An 18,548-nucleotide genomic window follows, 5' to 3' on the forward strand; every position below is an offset into this window, starting at 1 on the left:
AAGATTGGGAAAACTTTAAAAAGTAACAAAGAACCACTAAGCAAGCAATAAAGAAAGGGAAGATAGATTATGAAAGTAAATTAACACAAAATATAAAAATAGGTAGTAGAAGTTTTTAGAAACGATATAAAGCGGAAAAAGGTGGCTAAAGTGAACGTAGGTGCTTGAGGGACGACGAGGGGAAATTGATATTGGGTAATGAGGAAATGGCAGAGACTTTCAATGACTATTTTATGTCGGTCTTCACAGTGGAAGACATGTCTAACATGCCAAAGGGAGATGTTATGGATGCGAGGGGAGGTGAGGACCTCGATACAATTGCTATCACTGAACAGGTAGTGCTGAGCAAACTTGTGGGCCTGAAGATAGTTACGTCCTCTGGTCCTGATGGAATGCTTCCCAGGGTAATGAAAGACATGGCAGAAGTCATAGTAGAGGCTTTGGTAATAATTTACCAAATTTCTCTGCAGATTGGAAGATGCCACTATTCAAAAAAGGATGTAGGCAAAGGCAGGTAACTATAGGCCACTTCAACATCTGCAGTTGGGAAAATGTTCGAAGCTATCATTAAAGAAGAAATAGCGAGGTATCTGGAAAGAAAAAGGTCCATCATGCAGGCACAGCATGGATTCAGCAAAGGCAGGTCCTGTTTGACAAATTCTTTGAGGATATAATAAGTGCTATGGATAGAGAGGAACAGATTGACGTTATTTACTTGGATTTCCAGAAGGCATTCGATAAGGTGCCACATAAAAGACTTATCCATAAGATAAGGATGCATAGAGTTGGGGCTGGTGTATTAGCATGGATAGAGGATTGGTTAACCAATAGAAAGCAGAGAGTTGGGATATATGGGTTACTCTGGTTGGTAATCAGTGGTGAGCAGTGTGCCACAGAGATTGATCCTGGGCCCGCAATTGTTCATGATACACATTAATAATCTGTAAGAGGGGACCGAGTGTATTGTATCTAAGTTTGCTGATGGTACTAACTTAAATGGAAAACCAAATTGTGCAGAAGGTACAGAGGGACTGCAAAGAGATATAGATAGGTTAAGTGAGTGGGCAAGGGTCTGGCAGATGGAGTACAACATTGGTAAATGTGAGGTAATGCACTTTGGAATGAAAAATGAAAGCAGATTATTATTTAAATGGTAAAAAATTGCAGCATACTGCAGTGCAGAGGGACTTGGGAGTGCTTGTGCATGAATCTCAAAATGTTGGTTTGCAGGTGCAGCAGGCTCTCAAGAAGGCAAATGGAATGTTGGCCTTCATTGCTTGAGGGATTGAATTCAAGAGCAGGGAGGTTATGCTGCAATTGTACAGGGTACTGGTGAGGCCATGCCTGGAGTGCTCCGTGCAGTTTTGGCCTCATTACTTGAGATAGGGTATACTGACTTTGGAGGCATGCTGAAGTGTTTCACCAGGTTGATTCCAGAGATGAGTGGGTTAGACTATGAGGAGAGATTGGGTCTCCTGGGACTGTACTTGCTGGAATTCAGAAGTGTGAGAGGGGATCTTATAGAAACATATACAATTATGAAAGGGATAGAATAAGATAGAGGCAGGAAAGTTGTTTCCACTGATAGGGGAGACTAGAACTAGGGAACAAAGCCTCAAGATTTGGGGGAGTAGATTCGGCGGAGATGAGGAACTGCTTCTCCCAGAGAGTGGTGGATCTGTGGAATTGTCTGGCCAATGAAGCAGTGGTGGCTACCTCAGTTAATATATTTAAGACCAGGTTGGATAGATTTTAGCATAGTGTAGAAGTTAAGGGTTATAGGAAAAAGGCAGGTAGGTGGAGATGAGTCCATGGCCAGATCAGCCATGATCTTATTGAATGGCGGAGCAGGCTCAATGGGCCAGATGGTCTACTCCTGCTCCTATTTCTTATGTTCTTACAACCCAAGTTACTGAATGACAGTAGGCAGATGACATTTATATTTGGGTGTATTCAGAGTCTATTTATATTTGGGTGTATTCAGAGTCTAGTCTCCAAACCATTATCAATTCTTTCAAAAGAGCATGCAAAAAGAACTATCACCATGATAAACCACTGGAAGGTCAAGCTCCCCAGACAACTTGCCCTACCCCAAAACTCTGAGGAGGAGAAATAGGGAATGAAATCTGTCAACCAGACTGCATCAGGAGGCCTGTCATTTTCTCCTGTTTTTAATCCCCCTCTCCCTTGCTTCTCCTCTCTCCCCATTCTCAGTGCAACACTTCAACTTCTGTATATCCTGAGATAACTATGTGTGGGCAGGATTCAACACAAGATGGACCTTGGCTGGAACTCTGGTTGATCGGGTTTTGCCTTATTTTTTCCCCCATTTCTTCCTCTTTGCCTCCATGTGATCTTCTCAACTACTTGCTACCTTCCTGGATGCTCCTCTGGTCTCAGACCTACAAGTTAGTAAGAACATGAAGCATTTTCCAAAACGGTGCCCGGTGCTCCAGATGCAGCCTCCTCTACATTGTTGAGACCCATCGTAAATTGGGGGACTGCTTTGTCGAGCACCTCTGCACCATCCACCATAAGTGACATTTCCCAGAGGTCAAACATTATAATTCCCATTCTGGCATGTCGATCCATGGCCTGAACAACATCTTATATTCCGTCTGGATACCCTCCAACCTGATGGCATGAATATCGATTTATCCTTCCGGTGAACAAATTACACCCCCCCCCACCTTCCTGTATTCCCCACTTTGACCTTTCACTTCCTCTCATTTGTCTGTCACCTCCCCCTGGGTCTCCTCCTCCTTCGCTTTCTCCTATGGTCCACTGTCCTCTCCTATCAGATTCTTTCTTCCCCAGCGCTTGACCTTTCCCACCCACCTGGCTTCACCTATTAGATTAGATTAGATTAGATTCAACTTCATTGTTATTGTGCCGAGTACAGGTACAAAGCCAAAGAAATGCATTTAGCACCTGACCAGAAATGCAAAGAATAGTGTTATTTACAAAATAACTGCGAATAAAAAAAGTGCTACAGCACACAAATATAAAAGTACTGAGACAGTACAATATGGATGCAATACTGCTTAGCGCTGTGATGAGAGGTTCAGCAGCGTCACAGCCTCAGGGAAGAAGCTGTTCCTGTGCCTGCTGGTGTGGGAGCGGAGGCTCCTGTAGCACCTACCGGATGGGAGGAGGGTAAAAAGTCCATGGTTAGGGTGAGATGCATCCCTGATAATACTTCCAGCATTAATAATGCTATCACCTTCCAGCAGCCTCTTTTCCCTCCCCCCACATTTTTACTCAGGTGTCTTCCTCCTTCCTGAAGAAGGATCTCGGCCTGAAATGTCGACTGTTTATTCTTTTCCGTAGATGCTGCCTGACCTCCTGAGATCCTCCAATATTTTTTGAGAGTTGCTTTGGGTTTCCAGCAGAATTTCACTAGAAACATAGTTTCATGTGCTTGTGTTTTCCAAGATTATTCTGAGGATGTTCTTGGACCACCTTTACAGTTTTCTTGTAATTTCTCTTCAACAGGGGCAAAATGCAGACAAACAGGTCTAACTCAGATAGACATCTTGGTCTGCATGAATATGTTGGGCCAAAGGGTCTCTTTCGGTGCTGCTTGACTCTTGCTGGTTTTGTTGGAAATTAGACTTGGATCTCAGTATTGAAAAACAATTCTGATCTTTTATTCCTTCTGCCAAGTAACCATATTTTCCCACCTTACCCACTCACTACAGTTGTCTATAATCCTTCGCTGGTTTTTTTTAAGATTTATTTAGATTTGATTATGAGAACACTCAGTCCTCGTTTATTGTCATTTAGAAATGCATACATGCATTAAGAAACGATACAATGTTCCTCCAAAGTGATATCACAGAAAAACAGGACAAACCAAAGACTAACACTGACAGAACCACATAATTATAACATATAGTTACAGCAGTGCAAAACAATACCATAATTTGATAAAGAACAGACCACGGGCATGGTAAAAAAAAAAGTCTCAAAGTCCCGAGTCAATCAACTCCCAAGTCCCCGATAGCAGGCGGCAAAGGGAGAAACTCCCTGCCATAACCCTCCAGGCACCGACAACTGCCGATGCATTGGAAGCAGCCGAACACAACTAACAAAAACAACAGGAATTCTGCAGATGCTGGAAATTCAAGCAACACACATCAAAGTTGCTGGTGAACGCAGCAGGCCAAGCAGCATCTGTAGGAAGAGGTGCAGTCGACGTTTCAGGCCGAGACCCTTCGTCAGGACTAACTGAAGGAAGAGTGAGTAAGGGATTTGAAAGTTGGAGGGGGAGGGGGAGATCCAAAATGATAGGAGAAGACAGGAGGGGGAGGGATAGAGCCAAGAGCTGGACAGGTGATAGGCAAAAGGGGATACGAGAGGATCATGGGACAGGAGGTCCGGGAAGAAAGACGGGGGGGGGGGACCCAGAGGATGGGCAAGAGGTATATTCAGAGGGACAGAGGGAGAAAAAGGAGAGTGAGAGAAAGAATGTGTGTATAAAAATAAGTAACAGATGGAGTATGAGGGGGAGGTGGGGCCTTAGCGGAAGTTAGAGAAGTCGATGTTCATGCCATCAGGTTGGAGGCTACCCAGACGGAATATAAGGTGTTGTTCCTCCAACCTGAGTGTGGCTTCATCTTTACAGTAGAGGAGGCCGTGGATAGACATGTCAAAATGGGAATGGGATGTGGAATTAACACAACTAACACTGAGTCCGTCCACCCGAAAACTTCGAGCCTCCGACCAGCCCCTCCGATACAGCCTCCCGAGCGCCATCCTCTGCCAAGTGCCTTCGACCCTCGCCCGGCTGCTGAAACAAGCAAAGCCGAGGATTCGGGGCCTTCTCCTCCGGAGATTCCAGACCACACAGTAACAGCGGCAGCGAAGTGGGCATTTCAGAAGTTTCTCCAGATGTTCCTCTGTGCTCTCACGTCTGTCTCCACCAAATCAGAATTGTGCACAGTCCCCTACTTGACAAATAACAGACATCACCACCGAGTGTGATGGCGTCGCTTCGCATGTGACGAAGTGTTGTTTGTTGATTGACTGACATTCAGCGTGGAATAGGCCACTCCAGCCCTTCCAGCTACACCGCCCAGCAATGGCCTCGTTGAACTGTGAGAGGAAACCTGAGCACCCAGAGGAAACCCAGGCAGCCACTGGGAGAACGAGAACCTGCAAACTTACAGGCAGCAGCAGAATTTGAACCCGGGCCACTAATACTGTAAAGCGTTGGGTTAACCACGATGCTACCATGCCACCCCATCCTCACAGCTCGCCTTCAGAGTTAGTTTTATATCATTTGCATCACTGTTTATCATCCATCACTGTAATTTAAATAGCCGAAGACCCAGGCATATAAAATATTTACCTGCCAAGTGACTACTTCTAAAATTCAAACAGCACCTGCAATAACACATAATTCTGCAATTCAAATCTACGTTGGAATGTACTTCGATAAAGTTTTCCCAAATTAACACTCCAGTATTCTTCAGTCAACATTACTATAACAGATTTTTGTTCTCTCTTTCAGGAGCTTGCGTGGAGTTTTGGCTGCCACATTGTCCGCAATACAACAAAGTCTACACAACGTGCTGGGTTGATTGCAAAGTGGTTTTGGAAATCCTGAGATCACTGGCGATTGTACTTGCTGCTCAGTGATCTCAGGATTTCTCTCTACTTTTGTATAATATGCACAAATTGATTTCTAAAAATACACAGAAACTTCCTAAAGTCGGAGGTTCAAGATGTATAGCTAAACCAAAGTGCTTTGCATAACTATTATAACGTGTCAAAACTGTCAGGACCATCGTCGGGTAGTAGTTTCATTAAAAAATACTTCGCGTAACAAATATGCGAAGAAGCGCTATTGTAGTTGTCATATACAATAAAATTAATCAAAGCAAACATACAATATCACTACGACAGATAGCGTGACAGGTACATGGCAAGCCACATTCATGTCCAAGTCAGACATCAGCGGTACCTGGAAAAACAGTGTTCGCAGATGGACCCTCTGGCTTTCTTGGAGGGAATGCAAGCATAGGGGGAGGCGGAGTAGAGCAGTTGCCCAGGGGCTAGAGCCACGGTAGCCCTCAGCCCTTCTCCCCGGTGTCCGCAGCTGCTCCTCTGCAAGTAGCGCGCCATCCGGCCTCGCTGCAGCTGATTCGGAATCTGGAACGTCAGCCCGCTCTTCGCCCCGCCCCGCCCCCCGCCGTGTGCGTCTTCACGTCACGTGCCAGGCGACGCCATCACGTTGAGGATTGTCAGGAAGAGAAGTCAGTAGAACATGTAGTTCTGAGTTGCAGGAAGTGTGGGATACAGAGAGAGATGATGAGAACTAATCTAAGGGAATGGGGGGGTGCAGGAATTCACATTAAAAGGGTTGCTGGGCATGGGTGAGAGAGCACAGGTCAGGGTATTTTTAGCTTTCTTAAGGAATACAGGGTTTTTTAATAGGATATGATGGATAAGCAGGAATAGGGTACTAGGATGGCCAAAGATGGGAGAATAAAGTGTAGGTTAGGGTATGTGTGTGTGTGCATGTGAGAAAGAGAGAGAGAGATTGGGTGAAGGGATTTAGAATGTAAGTCTATTGCACACTCTGGAGCAGAAGGTGGCGGTAATGCACCATTAAGCTGGGTGCCAACCACTGTAAAACAGGACGGAGAAGAAAAAGGAGAACAGGCATTGTCTCTTCTGATGAACTTTTGGCCATTTGTTGAGTCCCTTGTCTTTAAAAAGCATTCACTAAATAATGATTAAATAGATAATCTTTACATAAATGAACTCACATGCTGAGGTGCAATTCTGTGACATTATCCTATCAGCCCAACATACCAAGTCGAGTTTATTGTCTTTTAACTATAAACATGTATATAACCATATAATTTATATAGAAATGATACGTGTCTCCAAACCAGAGTGTAAAGCGCTGCAGAACATATAACACACATAATAACTTATGAAGGTAAGGATAAAATCTACAAATGAATCATGCCTAAATAACAAATTAAAGAGCAAAAATTAAATATTGTCAAATTGCAGAACAGATTAACCAGTGACACTTCATTTGCAATGTGGCAAGGAGTTCAGGAGCCTAATGGCCTGAGGGAAGAAACTGTTTCTCATCCTGACCATTCTTATGTTTATGCATCAGAGTCTCCTGCCTGATGGTAGAAAGTCAAAGAGGATGCTGAATGGATGGCTGGGATCCTAGATAATATTAGGGCCCTGCGTACACAGCACTCCTGATAAATGTCCTAGATGGATAGTAGGGAAACTCCAATGATCCTCTCAGCCGTTCCCACAATCTTTTGTAGGGAGTTACGGTCTGATGCTCGGCTACTCCCATACCAGATGGAGATGCAACTTATCTGGACACTCTCCTGTTCTCCTGTAAAACACAGTTAAGATTGGAGTGCGGGGAGCCTTGCTTGCCTCAGTCTTCTCAGGGAATGGAGGCACTGCTGTGCCTTCTTATTCAGGGAGGTGATATTAAGGGACGAGGTGAGATCGTCCGTGATGTGAACTCCCAAGAACTTGGTGCACTTAACTCTCTCTACAGAAGCCATGTATTTGCACAGGGGGATGGTTCGCCTGCAACTTCCTGAAGTGCACAATGACCTCCTTGGTTTTCTCCATGTACAGGCTTAGGCTTTTCTCATCACAGCAATCCACCAGCCACTCCACCTCGTCATCGTTGTTGATGCAGTTAACCACTGTGGTATCATCCGCAAACTTGATGACACAGTTTGAGCTGAATCCTGCAACCCATTCATGTGTCAACAGTGCGAACAGCAGCGGGCTGAGCACACAGCACTGGGGAGTGCCAGTGACCTTTACTTACTTCATTCTTTGTGATCTGTTACCTGTATTATTAAGCCCAGTTATTTGGTATATTTAAATCGGAGGCTGATCGGTAAGGGTATCAAAGGTTATGGGAAGAAGGCAAAAGAATGCAGTTGAGGGGGAAAATAAATCAGTCATGATCGATTTGTGAAGCTGACTCAATGGACCAAATGGCTTAATTCTTTTCCTATATCTGATGATCTTCATCAATAATTGGGGGTAATGGTATGGAATTCAAGAGAATGAGAAGGGACCTTATAGAAACATTCTTAAATTATGAAAGGGATAAATAAGAGGCAGGAAAGTTGTTTCTACTGGTAGGTGAGGCTAGAACTAAGAAACATAGCTTCAAGATTCAGGGAGCTGATTGAGGACAGAGGTAAGAAGGACATTCTGACATGTCTATTCACAGCCTCCTCTACTGTAAAGATGAAGCCACACTCAGGTTGGAGGAACAACGCCTTATCTTCCGTCTGGGTAGCCTCCAACCTAATGGCATGAACATCGACTTCTCTAACTTCCGCTAGGCCCCACCTCCCCCTCGTACCCCATCTGTTACTTATTTTTATGCACACATTCTTTCTCTCACTCTCCTTTTTCTCCCTCTGTCCCTCTGAATATACCTCTTGCCCATCCTCTGGGTCCCCCCCCCCCGTCTTTCTTCCCGGACCTCCTGTCCCATGATCCTCTCGTATCCCCTTTTGCCTATCACCTGTCCAGCTCTTGGCTCCGTCCCTCCCCCTCCTGTCTTCTCCTATCATTTTGGATCTCCCCCTCCCCCTCCAACTTTCAAATCCCTTACTCACTCTTCCTTCAGTTAGTCCTGACGAAGGGTCTCGGCCTGAAACGTCGACTATACCTCTTCCTAGAGATGCTGCCTGGCCTGCTGCGTTCACCAGCAACTTTGATGTGCGTTGCAGAGGTGAGAAGGAACTGTTTTTCTCTGCGAGTAGTAAATCTGTGGAATTCTATGCCCGGAGATATATTAAATATATTTAAGACACAGTTGCATAGATTTTTGTGTGGCAGGAGAATTAAGGATTGTGAGGAAATGGTAGGTAGTTGGAGCTGAGGCCACAGCCATATCAGCCATGATCTTATTGAATGGCAGAGCAGATTCCACAGGCACAATGGCCCACTCCCTCTCCTATTTCTTGTGTTATAGACAATAGACAATGGGTGCAGGAGTAGGCCATTCGGCCCTTCGAGTCAGCACCGCCATTCACTGTGATCATGGCTGATCATCCACAGTCAGTACCCCGTTCCTGCCTTCTCCCCATATCCCTTCACTCCGCTATCGTTAAGACCACTATCTAACTCCTTCTTGAAAGCATCCAGAGAATTGGCCTCCACTGCCTTATGAGGCAGAGCATTCCACAGATCCACAACTCTCAGGGTGAAAAAGTTTTTCCTCAACTCTGTTCTAAATGGCCTACCCCTTATTCTCAAATTGTGGCCTCTGGTTCTGGACTCTCCCAACATTGGGAACATGTTTCCTGCCTCTAGCGTGTCCAATCCCTTAATAATCTTATATGTTTCAATCAGATCCCCTCTCATCCTTCTAAATTCCAGTGTATACAAGCACAGTGGCTCCAATCTTTCAACATACGACAGTCCCCGTCCCGGAAATTAATCTCGTGAATCTATGCTGCACTCCCTCAATAGCAAGAATGTCCTTCCTCAAATTTGGAGACCAAAACTGTACACAATACTCCAGGTGTGGTCTCACCAGGGCCCTGTACAACTGCAGAAGGACCTCTTTGCTCCTATACTCAACTCCCCTTGTTATGATGGCCAACATGCCATTAGCTTTCTTCACTGCATGCTTACTTTCAGTGACTGGTGAACAAGGGCACCAAGATCTCGTTGTACTTCCCCTTCTCCTAACTTCTGAAAGAACTCAACTTTCAGTGAGGAGTTCTGGGATTTAAATTCAATGATGATGAAAGACTGGCTATATATTTTCAAATCATCATGGTGAATGACTTGGAGGGAAAACTTGGTGGAGTTCCCATGCGGTTTCCACCCTGTGCATTTTATGGAGAAGACTGCAGTTTCTGAGGTCTATTTATTTATGTGTTTGTTGAGATACAGAGCGGAATAGGCACTTCCGGCCCTTTGAGCCACACCACCCAGCAACCCCCCAACTTAACCCTAGCCGAATCACAGGATAATTTATAATGACCAATTAATCTGCCAACTGATAGGTCTTTGGACTGTGGTAGGAAACTAGACCATCATGAAGAAACCCACATGGTAACAGCGAGATCGAGCAAACTCTTTAGAGACAGCAGCAAGAATTGAACCCGAGTCGCTGGGTCTGTAAAGCATTGCGCTAACCACTATGCCACCGTGCTGCCGTAGGTGATTACTCATGGCATTACGGTTCCACTACGGCGTTGCAAAGTCGTACAGCTGTCCCAATCTGACTTTAGTACTAACCTCCATGCCGCTTGATTAGATTTTGCATGTTTTTCTGTGATTGCGCAAGTTTCCCGTGAATAGTACGGGTTCTTGTTGCACTCCAGACATATTGGTTGTTAGGGTTACACTTGAATCCTAGGGGGACCAATATCCTGGCAGAGAGATTTGCAAGGGCTACTGAGGTGACTTTAAACTAGAATGGTTGGGGGGGGGTGGGAATCAAATTAAAGAGACTAGGAGAGATGAGGTTAGTTCACAACAGGGGGATGGGAACCAGAGCAGAGAGACAGAGGGGTGTAAAATGAGGGTTGAAGCAAAAGGTTGTAAGGTGAAAAGTAAAAGTGGCAGGCCGGCAAATCCAGGGCAAAAATCAAAAAGGGCCACTTTTCAACATAATTATATAAGGGCTAACAGTGTTGTAAAAGTGCGCCTGAAGGCTTTGTGTGTCAATGCAAGGAGCATTTGTAACAAGGTGGATGAATTAAAAGTGCAGATTGTTATTAATGAATATGATATAGTTGGGATCACAGAGACATGGCTCCAGGGTGACCAAGGATGGGAGCTCAACATTCAGGGATATTTAATATTCAGGAGGGATAGACATGAAAGAAAAGGAGGTGGGGTGGCGTTGCTGGTTAGGGAGGAGATTAACGCAATAGAAAGGAAGGACATTAGCCGGGAGGATGTGGAATCGATATGGGTAGAGCTGCATAACACTAAGGGGCAGAAAACGCTGGTGGGAGTTGTGTACAGGCCACCTAACAGTAGTAGTGAGGTTGGGAATGGCATTAAACAGGAAATTAGAAATATGTGCAATAAAGGAACAGCAGTTATAATGGGTGACTTCAATCTACATATAGATTGGGTGAACCAAATTGGTAAAGGTGCTGAGGAAGAGGATTTCTTGGAATGTATGCGGGATGGTTTTTTGAACCAACATGTTGAGGAACCGACTAGAGAGCAGGCTATTTTAGACTGGGTATTGAGCAATGAGGAAGGGTTAATTAGCAATCTTGTCGTGAAAGGACCCTTGGGTAAGAGTGACCATAATATGGTGGAATTCTTCATTAAGATGGAGAGTGACATAGTTAATTCAGAAACAAAGGTTCTGAACTTAAAGAGGGGTAACTTTGAAGGTATGAGGCGTGAATTAGCTAAGATAGACTGGCAAATGACACTTAAAGGGTTGATGGTGGATATGCAATGGCAAGCATTTAAAGATTGCATGGATGAACTACAACAATTGTTCATCCCAGTTTGGCAAAAGAATAAATCAAGGAAGATAGTGCACCCGTGGCTGACAAGGAAAATTAGGGATAGTATCAAATCCAAAGAAGAAGCATACAAATTAGCCAGAAAAAGTGGCTCACCTGAGGACTGGGAGAAATTCAGAGTCCAGCAGAGGACAAAGGGCTTAACTAGGAAGGGGAAAAAAAGATTATGAGAGAAAACTGGCATGGAACATAAAAACTGACTGTAAAAGCTTTTATAGATATGTGAAAAAAAAAGATTGGTTAAGACAAATGTAGGTCCCCTACAGACAGAAACAGATGAATTGATTATGGGGAGCAAGGGCATGGCAGACCAATTGAATAACTACTTTGGTTCTGTCTTCACTAAGGAGGACATAAATAATCTTCCGGAAATAGGGGACAGAGGGTCCAGTGAGATAGAGGAACTGAGGGAAATACATGTTAGTAGGGAAGTGGTGTTAGGTAAATTGAAGGGATTAAAGGCAGATAAATCCCCAGGGCCAGATGGTCTGCATCCCAGAGTGCTTAAGGAAGTAGCCCAAGAAATAGTGGATGCATTAGTCATAATTTTTCAAAACTCTTTAGATTCTGGACTTGTTCCTGAGGATTGGAGGGTGGCTAATGTAACCCCAATTTTTAAAAAAGGAGGGAGAGAGAAACCGGGGAATTATAGACCGGTTAGCCTAGCATCGGTGGTGGGGAAAATGCTAGAGTCAGTTATCAAAGATGTGATAACAGCACATTTGGAAAGCGGTGAGATCATTGGACAAAGTTAGCATGGATTTGTGAAGGGAAAATCATGTCTGACGAATCTCATAGAAGTTTTTGAGGATGTAACTAGAAGAGTGGATGGGGAGAACTAGTGGATGTGGTATATTTGGATTTTCAAAAGGCTTTTGACAAGGTCCCACACAGGAGATTAGTGTGCAATCTTAAAGCACACGGTATTGGGGGTAAGGTATTGATGTGGAAAGAGAATTGGTTGGCAGACAGGAAGCAAAGAGTGGGAATAAACGGGACCTTTTCAGAATGGCAGGCAGTGACTAGTGGGGTACCGCAATGCTCAGTGCTGGGACCCCAGTTGTTTACAATATATATTAATGACTTAGATGAGGGAATTAAATGCAGCATCTCCAAGTTTGCGGATGACACGAAGCTGGGCAGCAGTGTTAGCTGTGAGGAGGATGCTAAGAGGATGCAGGGTGACTTGGATAGGTTAGGTGAGTGGTCAAATTCATGGCAGATGCAATTTAATGTGGATAAATGTGAGGTTATCCACTTTGGTGGCAAAAACAGAAAAACAGATTATTATCTGAATGGTAAACAACAGGAATTCTGCAGATGCTGGAAATTCAAGCAACACACATCAAAGTTGCTGGTGAACGCAGCAGGCCAGGCAGCATCTGTAGGAAGAGGTGCAGTCGACGTTTCAGGCCGAGACCCTTCCTGACGAGTCCTGACGAAGGGTCTCGGCCTGAAACGTCGACTGCACCTCTTCCTACAGATGCTGCCTGGCCTGCTGCGTTCACCAGCAACTTTGATGTGTGTTGATTATCTGAATGGTGGCCGATTAGGAAAAGGGGAGGTGCAACGAGACCTGGGTGTCATTATACACCAGTCATTGAAAGTGGGCATGCAGGTACAGCAGGGGGTGAAAAAGGTGAATGGTATGCTGGCACTCATAGCAAGAGGATTCAAGTACAGGAGCGGGGAGGTACTACTGCAGTTGTACAAGGCTTTGGTGAGACCACACCTGGAGTATTGTGTGCAGTTTTGGTCCCCTAATCTGAGGAAAGACATTCTTGCCATAGAGAGAGTACAAAGAATGTTCACCAGATTGATTCCTGGGATGGCAGGACTTTCATATGATGAAAGACTGGATCGACTAGGCTTATACTCATTGGAATTTAGAAGATTGATGGGGGATCTTATTGAAACGTATAAAATCCTAAAGGGATTGGACAGGCTAGATGCAGGAAGATTGTTCCCGATGTTGGGGAAGTCCAGAACGAGGGGCCACAGTTTGAGGATAAAGGGGAAGCCTTTTAGGATCGAGATTAGGAAAAACTTCTTCACACAGAGAGTGGTGAATCTGTGGAATTCTCTGCCACAGGAAACAGTTGAGGCCAGTTCATTGGCTATATTTAAGAGGGAGTTAGATATGGCCCTTGTGGCTAAAGGGATCAGAGGGTATGGAGGGAAGGCTGGTGCAGGGTTCTGAGTTGGATGATCAGCCATGATCATACTGAATGGCGGTGCAGGCTCAAAGGGCCGAATGGCCCACTCCTGCACCTATTTTCTATGTTTCTATGTTAGGTCAACCGGCTACTGAAAATTAGCATTGGTGACTCATGGGAGAACCAGAGAGATTATTATCCAAAATAATAGAAACAAACAAAGCAGGTATTTAATGGGGAATGGTATTGCAATGTGAGCTGGCATGGGCTTGATGGTTTGAATGGCCTTCTGTATTGCAAGTATACGTGAGTATCAGTGTATTTTACACAATATGCACACCGCAGTTACTGTTCAGGGTGATTAATGGGGTGCTCCAGGCTTCGTATCTGCGAGCTTTGCAGCAATTTGCCCCACTATGTGATGAACTGAGGCTATGGGCCTACTCCTCAGGCGGGAGGAGAAGATGGCAGCGCGCGTAGCTCTCCGGTGAAATGATATTGTATCTGTTAAATAGGGGCCGTGGACAATTCTGATTTGATGGAGACAGACGCGAAAGCACAGAGGAACATCTGGAGAAATTTCTGAAATGCCAGTTCGCTGCCGCTGTTACTGTGCGATGGAGAATCTTCCGGAGGGAAGGCCCCAAAATCCCCAGCTTTGCATGCTGCTGGCGACCAAGGCTGAGATCGAAGCGTTTGGATAGAGATGGTGCTCGGTACTCGGTGTCAGAGGGCTGATCGGAGACTCGAAGTTTTCTGATGACTCAGAGTCGGACTGTGGTCGGGCATGGCAGGGAGAGTTTTCTTCCTTCTCCCATCTGCGTGAGATGTGGGATATTCAAGAGACTTTGAACTTTTTTACTGTGCCATGGCCTGTTCTTCATCAAGTTATGGTATTGTTGCACTGTTGTAACTATATGTTATAATTATGTGGTTTTTGTTAGTTTTTCAGTCTTGGTCTGTCCTGTGTTTTGTGATATCACACCAGAGGAATATTGTATCATTTCTTAATGCATGCATTACTAAATGACAATAAAAGAGGACTGTGTGTCCTCATAATCTAATCTACTCTGGCTGCTCCAGGTCTATAGACTCAATTTGGTTCTGAATGCTGTTGCTTGCTTTTATTGTTTGCATCATTTGTGTTTTTTTTTCTCTGCACATTAGGTGTTGGTCTTTTTTTTAACTGGGTTCTTTCAGGTTTCTTGCTTTGTAAGCAGACGAATCTCAAGTTTGAATAATTTATACAGTACATACTCTGATAATAAATGTACTTTGAAACTTTGAACTTTGTAACTTCATCCTGAATGGTACCGAGCTCCCCAAGTCTTGTTGGATTTGCCCTCTTCCTGCAAGTGAAGAATATTCCGTCACACTTTTGATGAGCCTTGTAGATAGTGGAAAGGTTTTGGGATGTCAGGAGGACTGGATACCCAGCATCTAACCTGCACAGCATTGGAATTTATGTGGCTGTTTCAGTTGAGTTTCTGATCAAAAACGACCCACTAGGGTGCTGATGGTGAGGAACTAAGTGATGCTAATGTTCAAAGTACTTTTCTTATCAATGTATGTATGCAATCCTCCAAGAGGATCACAACCTTGTCGTGGTTTGAAGGCTTGCGTGCCTCAATAACCCAGAGGCCACAGTCAGGACCTTGTTCTTTGGCTCTTGGTAGGGTAAGCCATGCCAAACTGGTCAAAGGACAGAGGGCAGACTAAGACTGGTCCACCAGTCTTCCAGGTTCAGGGGTTCAGCTCAGAGCTAACGACTCTGAACGGTCAAAAAACATTATTATAGAACAGCCATGACGAATCCGTCTACACAGAGAGAGTTGGAGGATTGTCATCACTGCACTAAATGCCAGTTGGGTAACAGGCACTACGTTTGCATGCAGTACACAACCTTGAGACTCACCTTCCCACAGACAGCAACAAAACAAAGAAACACCATGGATCCCACTCAAAGAAAGCATCAAACACCCAAAGCACAGGGGGAAAAAAACAAATCATGCAAACGGCAAAAATGAGCAAAAGAAAGACTATAAAACAGCAAAGCACAAAGTAATTGAAACAGTCTATGAATATTCAGTTTAGCTCATTTCAGTTCAATTAAGTGCGGTGTCATTTAATTGAGCTAGTCCACCCCAATCAAATGTCATTGAACAACTATTTCTTCTCATTGAACATAGAAACATAGAAAATAGGTGCAGGAGTAGGCCATTCGGCCCTTCAAGCTGAAACATGGTCACTGCCTGGCATTTTTCCCTAATATTACTAGCTGTTTATCAGCCCATGGCCTATTTTTATCTTGCTGCATGCAGGTTCGGGCTGTTTCATTCATCTAAATTAGAAGCACCTGGTGCCTGTTAAGAACATACTGATGAACAACAAAAGAGCATGTGTCAACCTCCCAGCCCGCTTCATGACTTAAGATTGTGGACGTCCTCAATCTCAACTCTGCATTTCCTTCTACCTTGAGTGACCCATCAACCTCTTAATTTTCAAGTATCTGTTTACCTTGGCCTTAAAATTATTCAGGACTCCACTTTCAGTTTGAGGAAAAGTTGCAATAAGTTGAATTGCCTCACCTCTTGGCTTCAATAGGTGACCCTTAATTTTAAAGCTTGAGATTCTTCTACAAGAGAAATCATAATCTTAACATGCATATTGTCAAATCTTCACAGGGCTTATTTCACTGAAGTCCCCTCTGACTCTTCTGCACCCTATTAACCACCCTAAACAATAACCTAGAAGAAAATGAGAAATAATTATCAATTGATTATTCTCACAACATGAGCTCTCCAGCTCTCGTTCGAATTTAATAATATTTGTGGAAGCTTGTTTGTATATAGAAGGTGTCCATAATTCATTGTCTGCAACCCAGGGAGGGCCTGTACTCTGTCTGGGCAGTTGGACTTTGACAATCAAAGTTTGGTACAATTTGCAGAGGAGCAATGAAATATATATTTGCAGCAGCATCACTGGCACATAGTACCTAATACAAATTATTCACACGCAAAACTGTGTGGAATAGCTGTGTGGAACGAGCTTCCAGCAGAAGTGGTTGAGGCAGGTTCAATGTTGTCGTTTAAAGTTAAATTGGACAGCTATATGGACAGGAAAGGAATGGAGGGTTATGGGCAAAGTGCAGGTCGGTGGAACGCGGTGAAAGTAAGAGTTCGGCACGGACTAGAAGGGCCGAGATGGCCTGTTTCCATGCTGTAATTGTTATATGGTTATAAAACATAAGTTATAGAAAATCATGCAAGAATTAGAAAAGAAGTATCTGTTACGTTTCAAACTGGTCGTAGTATCGATATACTTTATACTTTATTGACGCCAAACAATTGATACTAGAGCGTACAATCATCACAGCGATATTTGATTCTGCTCTTTGTGCTCCCTGGAGTACAAATTGATGGTAAATATTAAAAATTTAAATTATAAATCATAAATAGAAAATAGAAAAGGTAAGGTAGTGCAAAAAAAAACAAAGAGGCAGGTCCGGATATTTGGAGGGTATGGCCCAGATCTGGGTCAGGATCCCTTCAGCAGTCTTATCATAGTTGGAAAGAAGCTGTTCCCAAATCTGGCCATACGGGTCTTCAAGTTCCTGAGCCTTCTCCCAGAGGGAAGAGGGACGAAAAGTGTGTTGGCTGGGTGGGTCGTGTCCTTGATTATCCTGGCAGCACTGCTCCGACAGCGTGCAATGTAAAGTGAGTCCAAGGATGGAAGATTGGTTTGTGTGATGTGCTGGGCTGTGTTCACAATCTTCTGCAGCTTCTTCCAGTCTTGGACAGGACAACTTCCATACCAGGTTGTGATGCACCCAAGAACAATGCTTTCTACGGTGCATCTATAAACATTAGTGAGGGTTTTCGGGGACAGGCCAAACTTCCTTAGCTTCCTCAGGAAGTAAAGGCACTGCTGGGCCTCCTTGGCAGTGGACTCTGCTTGGTTGGACCAAGTCAGGTCATTTGTGATATTGACCCCGAGGAACCTAAAGCTTTTGACCTGTTCCACTTGTGCACCACCGATGTAAATGGGGTCGTGCGGTCCACTACTCCTTCTTAAGTCAACAACCAATTCCTTCTTCCTGCTGACATTGAGGGATAGGTTATTGTATTACTTCTCCATCATTATACTGTTCTCGTCAGTAATAAATTCTTGATGGGTGCTAAAGTTAGGCAATTCATGTAGTTTCGGTTCTCCCTCAACAGATGCTGCTCAAACTACCGTTCAGCCCACACTTGCCCTTCCATCCCACCATTTCGTGTCCCCGGCCTCCAGTTACGCACTTTGTCCTCCCACACAGACACCACTCTCTGAGCATGCGCGCCGGCCTTCGCCCTTCAGTGTTCCCGAGCGCTCCTCGGAGGGAATTAAAGGAGCACGCAGCTCAGTCTGGGACCGTGGGTGACACCCGTTCTTTGTCAGAACACGAGTGAATAGATCACTTTTATCTGCTCCGATTCTTGACCTCCGTTGTGCGAACTGGATGGTGCCAACTGGCTCGAGACGTCGGGCTCGGGCTGGCGCATGACGTCAGCGCGCAGCGCCCGACGTGCGCACCAGCTGACGTCGGGGTCAATGTCACTGTGGCGACCGGCGACCGGCGACCGGCGGCTGTGTGGAGTGAGTGGCGTTCGCGGCGTGACGCCGGTCCGGGGAGTTCGGTTCGTGTCAGGTTAGAGCAATGGTCGTCCGCCTTTACCCCCGTCCCTCGTCTGGCTGTGATTCAGGAATCTCAGAGTCGGGGTGGTCATTCGGTGTGATGTTGCGTAACGGCAGCCCGTTGGCTTTGTACGCACGTTGTGCGGTGATGGTTTCACAACGTGGTGTTGCTCAAACCCGGTAACGC

General features: G+C 44.8%; 2 protein-coding genes across 5 annotated transcripts in view; one reads left to right on the forward strand and one right to left on the reverse strand.

The window, feature by feature from the left end:
- smyd3 (SET and MYND domain containing 3) overlaps positions 1-6,160 on the reverse strand; it is a 998,228-nt gene extending 992,068 nt beyond the window's left edge. For 2 of the 3 annotated variants that reach the window (XM_072264809.1, XM_072264812.1), the window contains exon 1: positions 5,969-6,112. In XM_072264809.1, the coding sequence (XP_072120910.1) occupies positions 5,969-6,026 (58 nt within the window). In that variant the 5' untranslated portion in view covers positions 6,027-6,112. Of the gene's footprint in view, positions 1-5,968 lie in introns of all 3 variants that reach the window. The other variant, XM_072264810.1, reaches the window with a different exon arrangement.
- Positions 6,161-18,028: 11,868 nt separating this feature from the next.
- Positions 18,029-18,548, forward strand: part of tfb2m (transcription factor B2, mitochondrial) — a 28,203-nt gene continuing 27,683 nt past the window's right edge. Inside the window, exon 1 of one of the 2 annotated variants that reach the window (XM_072264817.1) lies at positions 18,029-18,374. The gene's annotated coding sequence lies outside the window, so the exon portion shown is untranslated. The remainder of the gene's footprint in view (positions 18,375-18,548) is intronic. The other variant, XM_072264815.1, reaches the window with a different exon arrangement.

Source organism: Mobula birostris, chromosome 8 (assembly GCF_030028105.1).
Source record: "Mobula birostris isolate sMobBir1 chromosome 8, sMobBir1.hap1, whole genome shotgun sequence".
Lineage (NCBI taxonomy): Eukaryota > Metazoa > Chordata > Chondrichthyes > Myliobatiformes > Myliobatidae > Mobula > Mobula birostris.